Here is a 21,502-nt window from a genome sequence, read left to right on the forward strand (position 1 = left end):
GTAATTGTTTTCTTTTCATAGTGGGCATTGTTGGAATGAATACGGTATGCAAAATTGAATTGAGACATTTTATTGATAAAAAAAAATGCCAAAGCCATTCAGCAGTTCTTTTTTTTCTAATCTCTCGGATGAAGGCGAGCAATGAGCTATTCTAGTTGGATATGCATGATAACAGTTTAAATAGATTATATGAATAAGCGATACATGAAATGTTAAGAATAAAAAGTTTCATACGAAGTCTCCGACAAGTAGTCACACAAGCCTTAGCCAAGTCATCTAGAACATTCTTATGGAAAGGCTTCATCATAGCTGTATTTACTCATTAGTACCCATAATATACAAATGACAATGCCATTCATCTATACATTGGGCGAATGTGAAGTGATTCAAATTTATGGCAGCAATGATTTTCTGAAGGAGTACAAAACATTGAAATATGTACACTACACCTTAGGGCTGCCCGGAAAAATAAAAGAATTGGGATTTTTCAGACCGCTATAATGCGATATCCGGTTTTAAAAGAAAAGTGCATTTCCTGTGCTTCACCATAGTGGGCAGTTTCCCGTAGAATTTTGTGAGAACCCAATGGGTGGACCGTCTAGGGCAGGGGTCTCGAACATGTATCCCCACTGCAGTACAAAGATTTAAAGGGACAGTTGTATTATTTAGCACCTTAGTGTTCTATATAATTATTTTTACTACCACTTTTCAAAAACAAATCAAATACACAAACTATGATAATAACGTGCAATTTTTGCTCAAGAGATTTGTTTGTTTTACGTAAAATGAGCTATTTGTAAACCATCTTGCTGCTAAGGGTAACTGAAAAACCTCAAAAGGCTGGACAAGAAAATGGGAGGTAACATTTTGCTCACTTCGAGTCTCCATCTTTTGTATTCCTCCTTCCTCTTCTTACTCGATTTTGGTTGCACTACAGAATACAGCAACATCTAGTGGTCAAATGATAGATTGTCCTTTAATTTTTTCTCCTGAATTTTTTTTTAAATTTTGTGTAGCAAATAAAAAAAACTATGTTTGAGAACAGTGGAATGTCTTAATCAGACGTTTTCTTGTGGAAAAGCTGATTTGGCCCAGACGCTAGCTCCAGAGCAGTGCTAAGAATTAAATGGATGCTGCAATGTTCACATTTTTTGTTTTATCCCGTTTTTTCTTAAGGAAAACGATTTTAAAATGTTCGTTTTTGAGGCTGCTTTGTTTGTATTTAAGGGTGCTTGAGCAGCTCTCCAGGGAACACAGGAGCGCAGCAGCGAGAAAAAACTATCTTTGTCATCCAATTAACTATACATAAACATGTTTATTAACCAAATAACCCAAATAGCGAGCGAGAGAACGAAAGAAACCAGCAACGAAAACACCAGTGCATTCGCTCCATTATATAGCGCTGTTCTAGTTGGCCAAAAACTAAATCCTTGAAGCAAGCGCCTTAAAACTACAGTTGCACTAGAACAATTCGATTTTGAGTTCATCGTGCAGCCCAAATAAACCTCGTGTCTAGTACAGAACACATTTCTACAATAACTTGTTACCATGTCTTTGCCAGGTTGTAATAATTAGCTAAAAATCTGCTCAGTCAACCACTACACATCATGCCAGTTAGAAATCCAATTTCCTAGAAAATCGCAATACCCCATATATTTTCGGAATCGGTCCGCCGCCTACTCGGCCTAAATGGATATACACGTTTAAGACATCGTGGCCGAGCTCTCCAGTGCCTCGTTCCAATTATGAAGCGGTCCAAAGACATGACCCGGTATATATTCTAGTGAGGAACACAAATGCTTAGAATCCTTTTAACATGCCGAGCTCTCCAGTGCCTTGCTAGCATTACGAAGAGGTAAAGAGGAGACATAACCCAAAAAAAAATGCTTTGAATCATTCTAACAAGTCACCAGCTGATTGACTACAGCGTGGCATCAATTGGCTCTTGTTTTCTATTGGTTCTCATTGTGACCTCATATTTGGCTCTTATCCTTTGAATAATGATGATGCATCCCTCATATTGGCGGCTTTTATTAAAGTGCTCATCGGGTGCAGGGCGGTCTGGCCCTGTTCTCCAGCTCCTCTTTAGTTTTCCGGATGCGAGCGAAAATCTCCCGAAAGAGTTCCTTGTATTCGGGCTGCGGGAAGTCCGAGTTCTGGGATTCCCCTTCTCGTTGCCGCTGCTGACATCCAAAGCGCTTCAGCAGCCGCTCGTATTTGAGCTGCAAGGCGCTGTACTGCGCGTCCACTTCGCTGAAAAGCGAAACGCCGCCGCCGTCCGCCGCGGCGCACCAGCACTCGTGCTCAGCGCCGCGCTCGCTCTTCAGGAGGCGTTCGCTGGCCCAACGCTTGAGGGGAGGCCGAACGTGCCCGGAGCCGTCCGCGTCCTCGCGTTCCTCTTCCTCGGGGAGGGCGTACGCCACGTCCAGCCCGGAGAAGGACTTGGACTTCCACAGGTGACGGAGCTCTTCGGTTTCTCGCTCCAGCTCGCACACCCGCATCTGCCAGACCGCGAGAAACATGTGCGGTCAGCGCTCCCGATTGAAAGCCGCGGGTTTAAAAACGACAACTTATTGGCGTCCATTTATTTGATTTGAACCCCGGTGCACAACAGACACCGTTTTTAGCAGTCACGATACGAGTTTACGTCATGTGTTTTCAGATCGTGTGACCGTTCAAGATGGCGATTACAAAAATAAGTATACTTGTGTGGTTGACATGGTAATGGACCAAATTGTATTTGCTTGTTAACGTTCCTTGAGAATTAAAGAAAACTTCAGCGACCCATATGATACAGAAATACAAGTGTAGCGTGTTTGATCATGTTTAGTATGTGGTAAATATTCATTAAAGTACTGTTAACCTTCTTGTTTTGCCCCTGTAATATGTCATATCTGTGGTCTTCAAATTTTTCTGTACCATTTTGTAACATTAGAAAAATGATAATGGTAAGCCTAAATTGCCTGTGCATTCACTTGATTACTAGGGATATAGATGACATAGGAAAAGGCATTGGATTTGATCTCATCACACTATTTTTACTCATGGTACCACGTTGTTGTTTTGGCTGAACTCTTTCCCATAATGCTCCATTACAACATTGTACAACGCATCATGAGTACATATAGTGCGATGAGATAAATCATAAAGCCTTTTCCTATGTAATCCACCATCCTAATGGCCTAGTAATGAATCCTTAATTCAGCGTTCTCGCCGCCGCAATCCATGTTCGATTCCTATTGCATTGATTTCATGTCTAAAGTGGTCCAAGGTATGTGTCGATTAATTGGAATATACAACGCGCAGTCAAAGTTTGTTTTATTTGGTAACAAATAACCCACAGCCTGATGCCAACCACTATATTTGAATAGTGTTGGCAAAACCCAACTCATTTCCTCTCTAGGAGGATGTCAAAAGGTTTGCAGATGTCACTGCAGTGTTCTGTATTTAGAGCGCATGCTTTCTGGAAAAGAACAAGCTCCCCGATTTCTCCGTGACACCCCCCCAAAAAAAAAAAAAAGAATGACACTGTTACATTTTAAACACTGCGGCTTTAAATACAAAGTAGCTCGTAGTCTGAAATCTACGATAAATCAGGCTTTATTGTTCCAAACTGGAAAGTAGCTTATGATTTTCTAGGCTGTGTTGATCAAAACAAAGGAAAAGTACCTTGTAGGCTTCGGCGCTAGCCAACTGTTGCTCGAGCGTCGCATTCTCCCTGCTCAGTATGGCCGCCTCTCGCTCCGCCTCCTCCCGCCGCTGGCGCTCCCTGGCATGTTGTGCTTGGAGGCGATGCAGCGAGCGCCGCAGCGCCCCCTGCTGCTCTTCCTGCCAGCGCCACATGCCGTCCGATGAGGCTTCTTCTGGTTCGCCCTCAGGGGTTCTGTACAGTGCAGAAAATGACTTGCAGGGTTTGTATGGGTGCTTGAAATCCTTAAATGCTTACATTTTAATTTTGTGTTTTCAAGGTCAAGGTTTGGTCAAGTGCTTGTAAATGCTTGAAATTGCTGCCATGGTTCTCGGCAGTCTGACTCAATAGACCACACATTAAATGATGAAAAACAAAACTAGTCTGCTTTAAAATGGTACCGACACGCCTGCTCTGGTGGCTTCGCTTTGCCTTCTTCCCTCGTGAATAACGTCAGCTAGCATTAGTTAGTATAACGTTGTCCTATAAAGTGTCATCGCCCCCAGCAGGTTGTGCCCAAGAGGACGGGGCATGTTCCACCTAAACTGGGCACTATAGAATGTGTATTAGTTAAAGGATTACATAAAAGTAATGGACATTTATTATGGGCCATGCAAAAAATAAAGTGGTTAACTGTAATGGGAAGAACTTCCTGCAACGGAAAATGTAAAAGCTCCATATTATTCATGTTCATATTCACAAATATATTTGCCATTTACTCAAGATCTAAAAATCATATCTTGAAAAATGCACACAATATTATAAATCATATGTAATTTGCAGATATATCTGCAAAATACATGATTGACGAAGAATTTCTTTTTTGAGTGGTACTGGAGAAATTGGAAAATTGATTTTGAAAGCCCTTAAAAAATACTCTAATTTAACCATGAAAAGGTGTACGCAATAGATTGCGGCCCAATAATGTTACTTCATGTAAATGTTACCCTTACGGCAGCTGTTTTTTTTTTCTTTAATACCAAAAAATTCTGACTGTAAGCCGCAACTTTTTTCTTGAGCTTTCAACCCTGCGGCTTTTGCAACGATGCGGCCTTTCTTTCTTATGGGCACCAGGGGGCGCTCCATCGGTAAAGGTAAGAGTGAGATGGGTGGAATATATGTGGTGAGGGAGACACAAGTTTAAAGTAACTGCGCTTTGTGCCTGAATAAAATTAGCATGGACAGACCCTCATCATGGTAAAGGTGCCAATCGAAAGGGGAGCGCTAACTACCATATTCGGGATCATTTTACAAGTCTGTTTATTTATAAATATTTATGAACTTAAATAATGTGGTGAAACTAACAGATTACAAGAAGACATTTCCGAAGAAGCATAAATGTTTTAGGCGGATTCCTATTTATCTGTCGTCAGTATCGTGCGTTTTGGAGTAAATATTTTACACGCTTGGATTCTATGGATTGTCCTTGATGTAAGGAAGCCATTTTCGCAGACATTTAAAGAAGTTGAAGACGGCCAGGGGACGTAATCGGTGAGTGACACTGGATTTATAGTTTCCATTGACTTGAGACATCGTACAGACACGTGTTTGTTCATCAAAAGTCCGGCAGCCCACAGGTGGGCCGTAGAAATGTTGTTAAAACTCTTTCTGTGTACCCAGTGTTCATTTTACCTCTGAAAAGTGATGGGTCCCGGGGACTCGCATGCTCAAAAATCTATGGGTCCCAACAGAGATCTATGGGTCCCCAAAATTAAGTGTTATCGAGGTTGAAATTGTAAATCGGTGACATATATAATAAAAATCTATATATTCATTCAGTTTTAATCATCAAATTATTAATTCATTTTCTGCATCAAATTATTGTTGGTAATATACCGATTAAAGGGATAACCACAAACCTGTCTTTTTCATTTTCTCCTTTTATACTTCCTTTTTTTCTTAACTTCTTTATACAACATAATAATTCGTAATATAATGCATCAAAGCAAGTGAGCCGTTTGAGAGCCGGTTTAATGAGTTGAGCCGAAAAAGCCGGTTCTCTAAAAAGAGACGGACTTTTCACCACACAACTCGAGATCGGCGTGCAGACGAAAACTCGAACCGCGAGACCAAAACAACATCTGCCGGATCTGCCTGACGAAAATTTTGGAGTGCGGTAAATCTTTGTCAAAGAGTATTTAGGTAATAATGACAATTTTGTGGCAAAAAGTTGTGTCCCGGGGACGCACGTTGATTTGAGACTATTCAGATTCAGATCTACCTTATTGTCATTCTAGTACACGTGTATACAGAACGAAATGTCGATACATCTGACCCGCACAGTTTCCTTGAATGTACAGATATAAATAAAATGTTGTATTGAGTTGGAGTATTGAGTACTAATAATATACTAAATAATTTATGGCTATGTATAGTATTTTACAGTAGTGCAAAGAGTGCAAGAGGAGCAGCTAACCAGATGTACAAAATGGGCAGTCAGGTAAACAGTAACAACAACACTGTAGTACGATAGTGCAGAGGAGAATAGAATAGAATATGCCTTTATTGTCATTGTTACAACATGGGATATGCTGTGACAACGAAATTGGACGTTAGATGAAATTAGATGTGCAAGGAGTGGCTAGCTAGAAAGAACTACCAGTAGACTATGCGTCCCCAGCAAAAATGATGAGTCTAGGACGCAGGGACGCGGGCAAACGAGAACACTGTGTACTTTGTAAATATCTCATGCTTCAATGTAGGCTCATGCGACTTATAGTCAGGTGCAGGATTATGCATGTACAAAATGTTTTTTCCTGTAAAAATGTACTGGATGCGGCTTATAATAAGGGGCGTGAATTTTACAGTAATTAAGTGACTGTGTTTAAAATGTAATAGAAGGTTAAAAATGGATGTGAGCTGATTAAGGAAGTGTTCTACATAGATATTTAGTTGAACAATTTAGCAGAATAATACTACTTCCAGGATTTCCGTGGCACTTTTGGTTCTGTGATCTGATTGTTATAGTAGCATACCTGCCAACTTTTGAAAGTGAAAAAGCCTAGTAACTACGGTCAGGTTTAGGACGATACCGGGGGGGGGGATGAATCGAAAGAAAGTTCTTTAAAGCTCAATAATGTATTTAATATAACAAAGTCATAGAAAACCCTCATAGTTTTCTTTTCAATGTTTGATACAATAAGAAACAAAACGTTTAATTTTATATATATATATATATATGTATATATATATATATATATATATATATATAAAATTGCCCAGGCATACACCACCTTGTGTTAGCGAGTCCACCTCCTCTCATATTCCCGACTGCGGGAATCGGAGAGGAGGTTAGCTCCGGTAGCTACCGGTTGCTCCACGTTAGCGTCCAGGATGCTAGACGTGAGCCACGTTTCCGTAAAACACAGCAAACTGCACTTCCTGTGCGCTTTGTTTTTCACCAGCACGGCCAGTTCGTCTGTCTTATTTAGTATAGAGTTCACATTTACTTTGATTACGGACAGCACCGAAGACTTATAACGCCGCTAGTCGCTTAGCCTTAGCCCCGGCACTGCATCCACGATAGGGCCCCCTCATCACGCCGGCGCGAGAATTCTTCAGGGCAAGGAGTTGATTCTGGCAGCGCCAATAGACTTTTGTTTCAAATGGTACTTCGTCTCCATCTTGCGGTGGAATGTTTTTACGATTTTATTTTTTTAAGGGGAAACCCACAGTTTTTGTGATCCAACCGTACCACCGTAGTGGGTTCAAGAAAACCGTACTTATTACGGCAAAACCGTAGTACTTGGCAGGTATGTAGTAGTCTCACACGATGGCTGACAGGATATTTGTGTGTTCAATCCATCTCCATATATGCTGAAGGATTAACAAGGCAATGGCGTTCGTCTCTAAAAGTGTTTATATGATGTAAAGCTTCTAATATTTTAGACAGATGTAACATTTAGGCACTTTATTTTTGTAAGCTCGGTGGCCTTAGGGTTATGGCGCCCGCCCCGAGACTGGGAGGTTGTGGTTCAAGCCTCGGCCGAGTCATACCTAAGACTTAAACATTGGTACCCGTTGCCTCCCTGCTTGGCAATCAACATTAGGGGTTGGAATTAGGGGGGTTGGTCACCTAATGACTCCCAACAGCGAGGGAGCTGGGAATCCCCTCCACTGTATCAATCTCCCAAAAAGTCAGAAATGACTCTAGCCACCTCCGACTAGGGGGATATGGCTGCGGTGTATACATATATAATTTTTGTAAGCTGTTTGGCATTGAAATTTACTTTGGCGTTTGGAGAACCAAATAAGGGTTTAGTTAAACTTCCCAAGTGCGCCCTGTTTTTCTTTGGTGGTTTAGCTTGCTGTCATATCGATGACACTACAGTAACCACCTGACAAAATGAAATAAGTGAGCAAATTTGACAACCATTTTTCAGATTCAAATTAAAGATGAATAAAAAAAATTAGATTTAAAAAAACAACAACTTTTTTTACCTAAAACAAAATCACACTTTGCTAAATATGTTTAACTATAGTATATGAACATTTTATTTTAATTAAATATTTTCAGTTTTATCAGGCAAGCAAAAGCATAATGGCACAATGTTTTTTTCTTCTTTGAAAATGCAATATTAATATTTTTGTTTAAATGTTGACCAGTTTTATTAAAATTACAAAAAAATATCTCATCATACCTTGGGGAAGAAATCTAAAACTAATGACCAACTTGAAACTAATTGGGGTTTATTTTGAGTATGTGCATTGCAGACATTTAAACATTTGTGATTTGTTTTAAACGGGAATTTAATGTCAAATACAATCTCCACCATTTACATTTTGAGCTTTCTTCCCCTTGTCTCTTAAAAAAAAAAAGCCAAAGAAGACCGACCCATAATGCACTTTGCGCCTGTTATGTCACCTTTTTCCTCTGCCCTATCTGTCTTAGTTGCGTTTTATCTCCTCTCCAAACGCGATAAAAACTAGCAATCCCACCTGAGTTTCTGCAGCTCCTCCAGACTCTGACCCCCTCGTGATCTCCGCCGACCCAGCGCGCCCAGTGCTCCCAGTTTGGCGTCGTCCACCTGCCTCTGCAGCTCGTCCACGCGCGTCTGCAGCGCCTCCACCGATTCGGTCAGCCTGTGACGTCGCCGCAAAAAATATTAGTCTCTCGAAAGTTTGGAAAAACCGGGACGGGAGAATTCCCACCCACCCGAGGATCTTGCGCCGGGCCGTGCGGTTCTCCTGGTTCAGCCGCTGGTTGCTGAGCTCCAGATCGCGAGATGTCACGTCCAGCTGCTCGTACACTTTGGCGTGCTGCTCGTTCACCTGCCGTAGGAGATCCACCTGCTTGCCCAAATACTGGACCATCGAGAAGACCGGAAAACCACCGGGGAGACCGTACCATCATCAACAAGGCCACCAAAGGAAATCAACAATGTCAACCAATTGAAAATGGGTTTCATCAAGGAGAGGGGTGGGCAACTTTTTGAGTTGTGGGTCGCTTTAAGTTTAAAATATGGCAGACCAATCCAATTTCAATAAGAATACATGCCAACATTCTACATGTTTCATGTATAATTTTGTTTTGTTTTTAATAGATTAGTTTCATCAAATTGATTTTGAAACAATTACAATTAAAGCTAAATAATATATTGAGTTTCATGCACTAAAATTGATATTTAGTTTTGTGGGTTTACCATAGTATTTTTGTGGTATTTCTGTCATTGTATTTTACATTACAGTTTTACTGCGGTAGTAATTAAGTATTTTTACTTTCAGAATTAAAGCAAAATAATCCATTAGGTCCCTGTTTTTAAGCACTAAGTTCCATATTTTGTTTCGTAGCAATTTTCGATTATTTTTGAAGTACACAAGGGGATGATGTGGACAAAGCTAGCACCCCAAAAAACTTTTTATTTTACAATTTATATGCATTGCTATTAGTGATCCCAAGAGCCAAGAAGAGATCCGTAGGTTCGAGAGCATTCTCCATTCGGGCGCCGGTGCTGTGGAATGCTCTCCCCCCTGAGATTCGATCTGCAACCTCAGTGGAAGTTTATATCTAGGCTTAAAACACACTTCTATTCTATAGCATATGAATAACCTGTATTTTATGTTGACCATATCTGTGTAGTATTTGTTATTGCAAAATCCATTTCAGCCTGGTCATCCTGGAAGGGGGATTACCTCATGTGCAGTCGCTTCTCAAGGTTTCTTCATTTTCCTCATGTTGAGGTTTTTGAGTTTTTCCTTGTCCTCATGTAGGTTTTAGATCAGGGGATGGTGTCATAATAGTCTGTGGTTTGCAAAAATCTGTGGTCTGTGCAGCCCTTTGAGACTATTTGTGATTAAGGGCGTCACAAATAAACATGACTTGACTAATTTTTTTACCATTAATGTTTGGCAGGCCGAATTAAAAGGCTGATGGCTACTTGTGTCCCGCAGGCCCTAATTTGCCCACCCCTGATCAAGGACGTAGTTTTGGCAAAGACGGAGGGGGACGCGTCCCCACCATTATTGAGCTATCATTATTTTGTCCCGACCAATTTCGTGTGAATGCACTATATCCGCACCAACGCAAAGACCTACGCCCTTAGGGGTTTCCTGTTTTCCCCCCCTTCTCTTTTTTTAATCAATGTTTTTTTGCAGGAACAAACATGAGTGGGTACGTGTATTTTTTAACAGCAAAATAAAAATGAATTCCATTGTTTTTTGTGAGCAAATATACTCTAAACTCTGTATTGTAAAGTTTAAAATAACTGCTCTAAAGTGATTTCATTCTTGTTTGTGTATGTATTTTATTTTGTAATATTTCAACCACGACGCTAACACCGAACAGGATGAGACTCAAAACGAGTGTGTTTCGCACGGGCAGTGTAAGAGAGAACGTAACAGTGAACAAATCTCAGCACCAATATTTTGTCTTGTTACTTATTTGCTGATGTTTATGTGCCATGCCTAGAAAAACAAATTTAGAATCAACTCTGGGGTGTGACGTATGGGGTAGCCAATCAGCTTAGAGAACTGTCAATGTCAGCCTCATCAGTGTAACATGGTTTAAACATCATTGGCATAGGTTAACGACATTGATTTAAGCCCTCGAGTTTGTCGGTTCGACCCCACCGCGCAACCTATTAATTATTCATAGTTCTATATAAAAACAGAACACTCTTTTATCAATTGTAATCTTATCTGCGTAGCAATTGGAACGCGTCGTCACCGAACATTGCCTCCGCTTTGACAACAAGACATGGTGCGCTCGGGTTTGTGTGCCAATGACGCCACCGCTCAGGATTAACACGTCTCGAAGGCAGACAAAGTAGATTTAAGGACATTAGACGTAATCCACACCGGGGCCAAACTGACCCCAAAATATTCACTTCCGCCTCAAAGAGAAAGGACAGCATTTGTTTATTATTTTGCAAAGCACTGGACTTAAAAAAAATCCAGTGGGGATTATTCTGAAATATTTCAGACTCGTCCGTTTTGACTTGATGGGAAATATTTCAACCAGGGTTTTTTTTAGGCCGATATCAAGTCCGAAACTTTCGTTCAATTTCTGATAACAAACGAATCAGACGAACCAAAAAATAACCAATGGTTTGTATACATCACAGGTCTCAAACTCGGGCCGATGAGCTGATTGATGGTGTTATAACTGCATGTTAAGTAAAAAGCTAATGCTAGGGCTGACGTTGGACACTAATATTTCTTAATTTCAGTGCTTAATTTGAAAGCTAATGCTACTGCTTATTGACCCTCGGATTACCTCAATCTCCAGCACTTGCTCCTGATTGGTGGAAGTCATCTGCTGCAGGCCTTGCTCCAGTTCGTGGTTCCTCTCCAGCAGTGACTTTCCTAGTTCAGCAGCCAGCTGCAGGTCTGTGGGAAGGAGACGATCAGAACCAAGGATGGCCCCGTATTGGATTCAGGCTTGAGCAACAACAATACCAAAAATCAACGTGTTGCACTAATTTACCAACAATTTTAAGCCCCTTATTGAAATATCTCCATGCCTTTTGGAGGACGACTCATTAGCAAATTTGACACGTCATGTGACAATAACACAACCTTTGGGGGATTTAAAACACATTTCTATTTGGACACAAACATAGCTGGACAAAGTGCACGCAACCATATAGACACCCTAACCCAGGGGTGTCAAACTCATTTTGACTGGGGGCCACAAGCAAAAAAAAAACATCTCCAGAGTGCCGGACTGGAGGGAGGAGAAAGAACTAGGTGCTTTGCGAGTGGTGCCTGGCGTGTTGACATCAAGTGAATATAATTATGACTGCAGCTCATTTTTCTCATGCGCTTCTCTCAGTGTTGACTTGCATGCTGGATTAAAACCCTTGGCGGGCCTGATTTTCCCCGCAGGCCGCCTGTTTGAGACGGCTGCCAAAACCCTACCCGTAGCACATCTCCTATCCTTAACCCTAGCTTAACCTTAACCTATCTCAAACTCTAGCCCAGGGGTCAGCAACCCAAAGCGTTGAAAGAAGCATACTGGACCAAAAAATTAAAAATGAAATTGGCTTACAGTCGCAAAAAATGAAAAACCTTACATAAGCCTTATGCAGTATACATCTACAATATATTAGTTATATAAGCCTACTAACATATGATTAAATTGGATGTAGCGCATCCTGCGGAGAATGATGCACCACGTGACTACTCTGTTGTCGTATATCGCCTCAAGTTTGACTTAATTGCAATTTTAATGAATTATAGTATGTTTCATTGCTTTGGTAATCTCAAAAATTGGATTTCTTTATTGCATTTCTTTAATTTTGAGGATTTGAAAAATTTAAAAAAAGGGAACGCGCATGACGCGCCCCTTGTCTGGGCAACAATAAGAGTGATATAAAACGCAGCATGCACTTCAAAAATAATAGCCTTTTGAAAGGGTAAGTTAATAAAATCATAGTAATGCAGTAAGTTTGATTTCTGTGCTGTTATTTTTCTATTACTCCCTTTGGTGTCCATGGCCGAGCACACTTCCGCTGGTTTGTTTAAAACAGTTACCTGCCTGGCTTGTGACACTGGCCCTTCAAAAGACGGAGCTCTTCTGACACAGTGGACAGCGAAGAAAGTGGAAAACAAGCCGAGGAAAGATGAGCCGGAGTTTTGCATTGCAGATAAGATTTCCAGGCAGGAGTTCAAGCTTAATAGCCACGACTTCATGTAAGAATATATGAGTTTGCTGCTTTCGAAGCAACAAACTGTTTTCTGTTTTTACAAGCCGATACCAGTGAGAGAGCTACAATCACACCCATCACTTCACACCAGTGAACTCAAACCAGCTGATCTTCCCTCTCGTCCCATAGTTACACACCTTGTTGATATGTAATATTTATTCCATCCATTTTATAGCATTGAAAAGCGTTAAAAGTCTTTGTATTAAAACGAATATATATTTCCCTCTCACATCTTTTTCAATTCGTAAACGTTTTTGAAAAAGCACCAGGGAGCCAATTGGCAGTGCTAAAAAACTGCATGCGGCTCCTTAGCCGCAGCTTGCGAACCTCCACTCTAGCCCATCCCTGACCCACGCTTCAATCCTAAACTTAACCCTACCTCCAACTCTACCCTAACCTTAGCTCCAATCCTAACCTGAATCATACCTCTAGCCCTTTCTTTACCCCAACCCAAACTAACCTCAACCCTAATCTAACCCTACCCCTAACCCCACCCTAGCCATACCCAAACCCTAGCCTGCTCCAACCCTAATTTGACCTGAACTGTAACTAGAACCTTAACCCTAACCCCAACCCTACCCCTAACACCACCCTAGCCTTAACCAAACCCTAGCTCCAACCCTAATTTGACCTCAACTGTAACTACAACCTTAACCCTAATCCCACCCTAGCCTTACCCAAACCCTAGCTCCAACCTCAACCGACATCAACCCTAATTTAACCTCAACTATAAGTACAACCTTAACCCTACCCCAACCCTAACCCTACCTCCACACCCTAAGCCTACACCCCTAAACCCTAACCTAAACCACAAACATTGTTGGACACTGACAAAACTGACGAACATGGTTCGACATACACTCCCAAAACCAGTATTTCTCAACCAGTGGGTCGGGACCCAAAAGTGAGGCTCAGCCTTTGCCTTGCCAAAATAATGTCCATCCATCCATCCATTATCTGCACCGCTTAGCATCAGTAGGGTCGCAGGAGTGCTGGAGCCCAACCCAGCCATCTTCGGGCAGTGGGCTGGGGACACCCTGAACTGGTTGTCAGCTAGTCGCAGGGCACACAGGGACAGACAAGTCACTCGCTCATTAACATCTAAGAACAATTCAGACCGGCCAATCAACCTGACATGCATGTTTTTGGAATGTGGGAGGAAACCGGGGGAAACCCACGCAAGCACGGGGAGAACATGCAAACTCCACACAGGAGGTTCAATCTCATGACCTCAGAACTGTGCCGCACACGCGCTAACCACTGGGCCGTTGTGCTGCCAAAATAATTGTCAAGATGAAGATAAAATGGCGATGATGCACTGCTAACTCTCTTCTACCCGTTCAATCGTTGCGTTTATTGTTTTTTTGCAGTGACAACAGCAACTGAGTTAAAGAAGGAAGCCAGTGCGAAATATGAATATAGTATGTGAGTGTCATTGAAGCGCTGTGGAAGGTATGGTAAATGGTTTAAAGATTTTTCATATTTTTAGCTTTTTACCAGTGTACATTTTTATTAACAGCATAATTGAATAAAGATTAATGTTTTATTATTACTTTGAATTGATTTTAGATTGCGGCTATTTTAAGGCAGATAGGGAGTTACTTATACATACCTGTCAACCTGTACGTTTTTTGCTGTACAAAGTACGTTTATTATGCATTTTAAGACGTGTATGACGTACAAGAAAATCCGTACGGAAAAACGCAAATTTGTCAATTATGGGTACCATCCGGTATATACAGACTATCACGAAACGCCAAGTCAAACGAGTTCGCCGCGGTAACCTCTATCTCGGTATCGGGTTTTTTTTCCCGTTTTTTCCCGAACGAAGCGAGCGGTTTGATGCTACTGTGAGCATGCGTCTGCCGCCGGGGGATTTCCCATCGAGCATCATTCCATGGTAGTTGTGTTGTGAAAGGAAGTCCGTCGCTTTTTAGGCTCAACTCATTAAAGGGAGCCGGCTCTCAAACGGCTCACTTGCTTTGATGCATTATATTACGAATTATTATGTTGTATAAAGAAGTTAAGAAAAAAATGAAGTATTAAACAAGAAAATGAAAAAAAGACAGGTTTGTGGTTATCCCTTTAATCAGTATATAACCAACAATAATTTAATCCAGAAAATGAATTCATAATTTGAATAAGAAAATGTATTATTCTACTTAATTATATCTGCATGTATTTTTTCCTTCTACAGTGAACGTCCAAGCTACTTCATTTTTTAACTTTATTTTTTATATCAAACCTCATTTATGTCGAGCAACTCAGGATCTCACAACAAAATGTTAATTCACAATATATATGATATAACGAAACACATGTACAATATTACATGTTAAACGACATAAATAAACACGTTTGAAAAAAAATATGGTGTAAGATTATTTTGTATTTTGTAAGGGAAAATACGACAGTTTGTAAGAGCATGGAGCAATGCATGTTGACAGGTATGTACATTTGAGAAGTGGATTTTGTTTTTCTTGTTTGGGTCGCAGCTTGTCATTAGTGTGGACTATGGAATGATGCGTCCTCAAGTCAGACCATTTGAGAACCACAGTTTTAGGCAGTGTCCTAATTGTCATAAAGACGATTTTAGCATCCATTTTGTGATCCACTGACCTCATTGTCTTAACGTCATCCTAATTGACGACCATTAAAATACGACCATTAAAATACCTTTAAACGTTGTTCCTAATTTTCTAATCAAAGTAACAGCCAATTACATCAAATTTAAATCATGTAAATAAGACTTAAAATGTACTTCTAAATTATTTTCTTTTTTAGTTGATATTTTTATCTTACCGTGTTCGAGGTCGTGCTTGTCGTACCAGGGCTCTTCTTCCTTCAGCTCGAACTCCTCGTCAACGCTCACGTCCGTCAACATCTTGAAATAGATTTATTATTGTTCCAGATTAACATTACAAATTAGTATTATTAAAATTATTTTTTATCCCCAGACCACTGGTTATAGTAAAGAGTCCTAGCCGCAACATTGGGAAGCGGCCGGTGTACCGGCGAATTAACGGTCACCGGGATTGCACCAGGTGAAGATTATAGTAAAGCACTTCCCGTCACGCGACTTCAAAATAAAAGCATAGTTATATGTGTTAGAAACCTACAGAGCTAGACAATTAAAAACAATTCTGGTATTTTTAACGTTTTCGCTTCTATAAAGAACTTCCTGTTACGCGACTTCAAATAAAAATTAAAGTTTATATAGGATTCAAACGGAAACAATGGCAATGTCTTACGAAAAAGAAAATTTGTATTTTTTTACATCAGTGTTGATATTATCAGTGTTTTATTCAGATAAAGCACTTACTGTTGCTTGAAATAAAATCATAAAGTTATACAATTTATTGCAGTACTGATGTTTCAACGTTTTTAATCACGTGGTTCGTAGATATACCATACCTGTCAAGCTCCAGGGCTCCATGCCCTTACAAACTGTCGTATTTTCCCTTACAAAATACCAAAGAATCTTACACCATATTTTTTTTTTCAAAGGTGTTTATTTATGTAGTTTAACATGTTATATTGTACATGTGTTTCGTTATATCAGAAATATTGTAACATATATATATATATTATATATATATATATTGTCACAGGGTGCACCATCTCCCCCATCCTGTTTGTTATAGGCATGAATTTACTCATCACTGCCGCGGTGAAGGAGACCAGAGGGCCGATGACGAGGTCTGGCATATGTCAACTTCCGTTGAGATGCTTTATGGACGACCTCACTATTACAACAGTAACCCATGTGCAAGCAAGATGGATCCTGAAGGCACTTGACGAGGTAGCAACCTGGGCTCGGATGAAATACAAGTCTAGAAAGTCAAGGAGCATGGTGATCAGGAGTGGGAAGGTCACCAGCAGGTTTCGACTTCGAGTCCAAGGAGAAAACATACCATCAATCAAAGATAACCCAATAAAATGCCTCGGAAAGTGGTACGATTCATCTCTGGGCGAGAGGGGCAGTGTTCTCAGGACAGTGGAGCAGGCTAATGAGTGGCTGAGAAGGATTGAGCGATCAGGACAACCAGGCAAGTTCAAGACTTGGTTGCTCCAGTACGGTCTGCTACCAAGACTGCTGTGGCTGGTAACGATCTATGAAATCTCTATGACGGCGGTCGAAGGAATTGAGAGGAGGGCAAATAAACATCTCCGCAGGTGGCTTGGGATTCCACCAAGCTTCACATCATTAGGGCTTCACATCAGGTGGGGGCAGCTGCAGTTTCCCCTGTCTTCGGTGGTGGAAGAGTTCAAGGTGGCCAAGTGTAGGGCTGTCATGATGCTCAAAGATTCTAGGGACGAGATGGTTAGGGGCGCGGGCGTGATTACAAGATCGCGGCGTAAATGGGCAGCAGACAGCCAAGTACATCAGGCAGAAGGCAGGCTGAGGTTGAAATATCTCATCGGAAATGCATGCGTAGGGCGTCAGGTACTAGGGTCTACTCATTTCCAGCAATGGTCAAAAGCTGATCCAAGGCAGAGGAGAGACATGGTGCAGGCCAAGGTCCGTCAACTAGAGGAGGAAGGCAGGTGGTCCAGGGCGGTGGAGCTTGGAGTCCAAGGAGCCTGGACGAAGTGGGACCTACCAAAGCGAAGGATCACCTGGCCAGAACTCTGGAGGTTGGAACTGTTCCGGATCTCTTTCTTGCTCCAGTCAGCGTACGATACTCTTCCAACACCAACCAACCTGTACAGGTGGGGGTTGAGGTAGGACCCAACGTGCAGGCTATGTGGTGGGAGAGGGACACTGGCGCATATTCTGGCAGGATGCCAGATTGCTCTTAGCCAGGGCAGATACCGCTGGCGCCATGACAAGGTCCTCGGTGCACTGGCTTACATCTTGGAGCAGGAAAGGCGGAAGAAGAACCAACCTCAACCCAGTCCAATACATTCCATCCGGTTCGTCAGGGAAGGGGAGAAACCAGCATCCTCCAAGAAGACCAAAAAGAGCCTCCTGCAAACAGCACCAGCGTGGGAGATGAAGGTAGACCTGGGAAGGAAATTACACTTGTAGTCCAAACTTCCTTGAGGCTAGACATCGTGATTTGGTCAGAAGAGGCTCAAAAAATCATCCTGATTGAGCTAACTGTACCATGGGAAGAATGATGCAGCGAAGCCCATGAAAGGAAAAACGCCAAATATCAAGAGCTGGTCCAACAGTGCAGGGACAAGGGATGGCAGACCTGGCTATTCCAAGTGGAGGTCAGGTGCAGGGGCTTCCCAGCACAGTCTGTATGGGACACAGCTCTGGGAAGTGGAAGGGAGAGGAAGGCAGCTGCCAAAAGGGTGGGGGAAGCCGCGGAGAGAGCCTCTTGCTGGCTCTGGAGTAGGAGAGAGGAGTTTAGCTGGGGACCAGGAGAAGATGGGCAGTGACTGGCCATTACTGCCGGCCCGCCAACTCCAGGGCGTTGTGGTTAAGGGTTGAAACGCCCAGTGATGGTTGAGCACCACCTGATGACATCTTCTCCTGGTCACTGTTTGAGTGACTGCAGATGTTACATATATATGTTACAATATATATGTTACAATATATATGATACATTGTTGTGAGACACTGAGTTGCTCGACATGATTGTGGTTAAAAAAAGTTAAAAAATGAAGTAGCTTGGACGTTCACTGTAAAAGGAAAAAATACATGCAAATATAATTAAGTAGAATACTACATTTTCTTATTCAAATTATGAATTCATTTTCTGCATTAAATTATTGTTGGTAATATACTGATTAAAGGGATAACCAGAAACCTGTCTTTTTTTTATTTTCTTCTTTTATACTTAATTTTTTTCTTAACTTCTTTAGACGACATAATAATTCGTAATATAAAGAATCAAAGCAAGTGAGACGTTTGAGACACGGCTCTCTAACGAGTTTAGCCGAAAAAGCCAGTTTTCTATAAAGAGACGGACTTCCTTTCACTACATAACTACCACATGAAATCCGAGGCGGCAGATGCATGCGCACAGTAGTATAAAACCGCTCACTTCGTTTGCAACAGAAAAAAACGATATCGAGATAGAGGCTACCGCGGCGAACTCGTTTGACTTGATTGCTTTGCCGTTTCGTGATAGTCGGTGTATGCTGGATGCTACCCATAATTGATAAATTTGCGTTTTTCCGTACCTTTTTTCTTGTACGTCGCACACGTCTTAAAATGCATAATAAACGTACTTATCACGGCAAAAACGTACAGGTTGACATGTATGATATACGGATATTATAAAAAACCTTTCCGGTATTTTCGTGATTCGCACTAAATTCTAACATTCGAAGTGAACTCGTCGAATCATTAGTGGTGCACTAAGTCCGTCTGTCCACAAGAGAGCGGTGTTGCAAATAAAAATATTCTGATGGGTCTTTGTGGTCGTTGCCAGATATTTCTGTAAAAACAATCAACATTTTAACAATTAACAGCATAAGTATTTCGTAATTATTGCAAAGAGAATTAATTTACTTGCATAGCTGTAATAAAAATCGAAACTGATTGACATATAAAAGGTGTGAAAAAATTTGCCCAAACCTTAATTCGTAGTGGGTTGCCAGTTCTGATTCCTGCGTCTCCCATCAATCATCCATCCCCCTCCCCATGATCCAAAAACAATGAGATAGGACAGCAAAGCCCCCTCATAAAAAAAAACCCTAAAACTTCTTCCAATGAAGAAGTCAAATCCACGCAAGGGAAGAAAATTAGAACATCAGAAATCCCCCAAAAGGGGGACATCTTTTTTTGTGTGGCACAGATTGCCGGTTACCGTGGCAACGGACACCCGGGTCTCCCAGCGTGTAACGGGATAGAAAAAACAATAATATAAAGCCTTCAGCGACAACTTTATGTGATGATTCCATTTATTATAATTTTCTAGCTGTAAGCCTACTGTACGGGCTCATTGAGAGGGGAGGCTGGTATGTTACCATGGCAACCTGCATCATTTTTGTGGGGGTGGGACATGAAAGGGAGACAAAAGCTAGTAGTAAATATTATCCATCCTAAATAAGCGATTGGTTGGCTTGTTTAACTGCTAGCATGTTAGCGTTTCATGAAGTATGGGGTAAAAGGTCAAATGGAGATGCTACAGAGGTTGCTAGCTTGTCACTGGAGCATTAGCGCAAGGATTTGTATTAAGATATATTGTTTTTGACTAAATTTAACAATTTGTAGGCGTGATTAATTGTTATCATGTTAGTATTTCATTAACTATGGGGCAAAATCAAGATAATACTTTGATTGCTAGCTTGTCACTGGAAAATGTCAAAAGTTTGTTAGCATTTTAGCATTTCTCTTTCTTCATTTGTAGCATTAGCATTAGGATTTTATCAGAGACTGTTTAACTTAATTTAACATGTTATAAACAGGATTAACTGTTAGCATATGAGCATTTCGTTAACTACGAGATAAAATCGAGATGCTACTCAGGTTGCAGGCTAGTTACTGGAACATCTCAGCATTTTATTATTATGTTAGGCTTTTATCATCCCTAGCATTAGCGCATTAGCACATTAGCGTACCGGTTTGTATTACCTTAACTTTTTGTGTTTAAATGCTAGCAAGCACGCACGTTAGCGGTCTTTGTTGTAGCAATAACACACAAAATTATTCATAAACGTATTGATTTAAGACCCAAATAATTCAGATGAAAAAGTGAGCAGCCCGTGCTCATCTGGAAATTAAAAGTAAAGTGCAAACCTTTAAAAAGGGAAATCCCAAAACTTTCATCTGCAAGCCCGGAGCGAGTGTACAAAAGTAAAGCACGGATAACGCAGCGGTTGAGTTAAGCTCACAGCTTGGAGGCATCGCTGCATCTGAAAACAGAGATAAGGGGAAGAAAAAGAAAAGATTTGGCTTTGGAATATGGACCAGTTTAATGACTGGAAAGACAAACAAGGCACAAATCCAAACCTTAGGAATCAGGATTTTTTTTTAATAAAATACATAGGTAAAAAAATATATAAAGGAATAAAAATATGGGTAATTACTTAATTTATTTTTGTGGATTTTTTTCTTTTTACTTCATCTACCATAGCTCTAATCATACTCTACCCCAGGGGTCGGCAACCTATGGCTCACGAGCCATATATGACTCTTATGAGTACACATGGCTCTGAGAAAAAACTTGACCCGGTTCATTTTTCTATGGCGTTTTCAAAGACGGGTGAAAGGACACTGATGAAGCAGCAGTTTAGTCCAGTATTTATTGGGCACTTTTTCAACTCCAGTTTACAGTAAGGGTGTCGCACCAACTTACCAACTTCGGCAGTAGGTCGCTAAGAAATCCTTTAAATGGAAGCCCATTAAACAATGTTTGTTCACTGTTGAGATACTGTATGATGAAGACACACAGAACAAACTGCAAATACCCAAAAACCACGTTGGAGACCCCTGTTGTACAGTGTATTTTGTTCACGTTTTTTAGTCCATTTTGTCAAATCCAAACTAAAATAAATCGTATAATTCCAATTGAAAGTCAGAGTTGTGGATTTAATTTCTGATAACCGATGTTTAATTTATGAACAAGCGCCCAAGTGCGAGCCAATCAGAATGCAAATATATTCCGTTAAATAAATCATAATTCTCTATACTAGTCCTGGACTCAAATCACACATGGGCAAGAGAGAGAGAGATAGATAGAGGAAGAAAGGGGTGGGGGGGTGTTTC

General features: G+C 41.0%; 1 protein-coding gene across 1 annotated transcript; it reads right to left on the reverse strand.

Annotated features, from left to right (window-relative positions):
• Positions 1–54: 54 nt before the first annotated feature.
• Positions 55–15,917, reverse strand: LOC148347261 (cerebellar degeneration-related protein 2-like). Its single transcript, XM_088324033.1, has 6 exons — positions 15,637–15,917; positions 11,403–11,515; positions 8,844–8,992; positions 8,627–8,770; positions 3,670–3,883; positions 55–2,501 (listed from the first exon to the last, which is right to left on the reverse strand). Exons 1-6 carry the CDS (start codon positions 15,716–15,718, stop codon positions 2,043–2,045), a joined length of 1,161 nt encoding a protein of 386 aa, XP_088180159.1. The 5' UTR covers positions 15,719–15,917; the 3' UTR covers positions 55–2,042.
• Between the last annotated feature and the right edge of the window lie 5,585 nt (positions 15,918–21,502).

Source organism: Urocampus carinirostris, chromosome 19 (assembly GCF_059441175.1).
Source record: "Urocampus carinirostris isolate Australia breed hairy pipefish chromosome 19, RoL_Ucar_1.0, whole genome shotgun sequence".
Lineage (NCBI taxonomy): Eukaryota > Metazoa > Chordata > Actinopteri > Syngnathiformes > Syngnathidae > Urocampus > Urocampus carinirostris.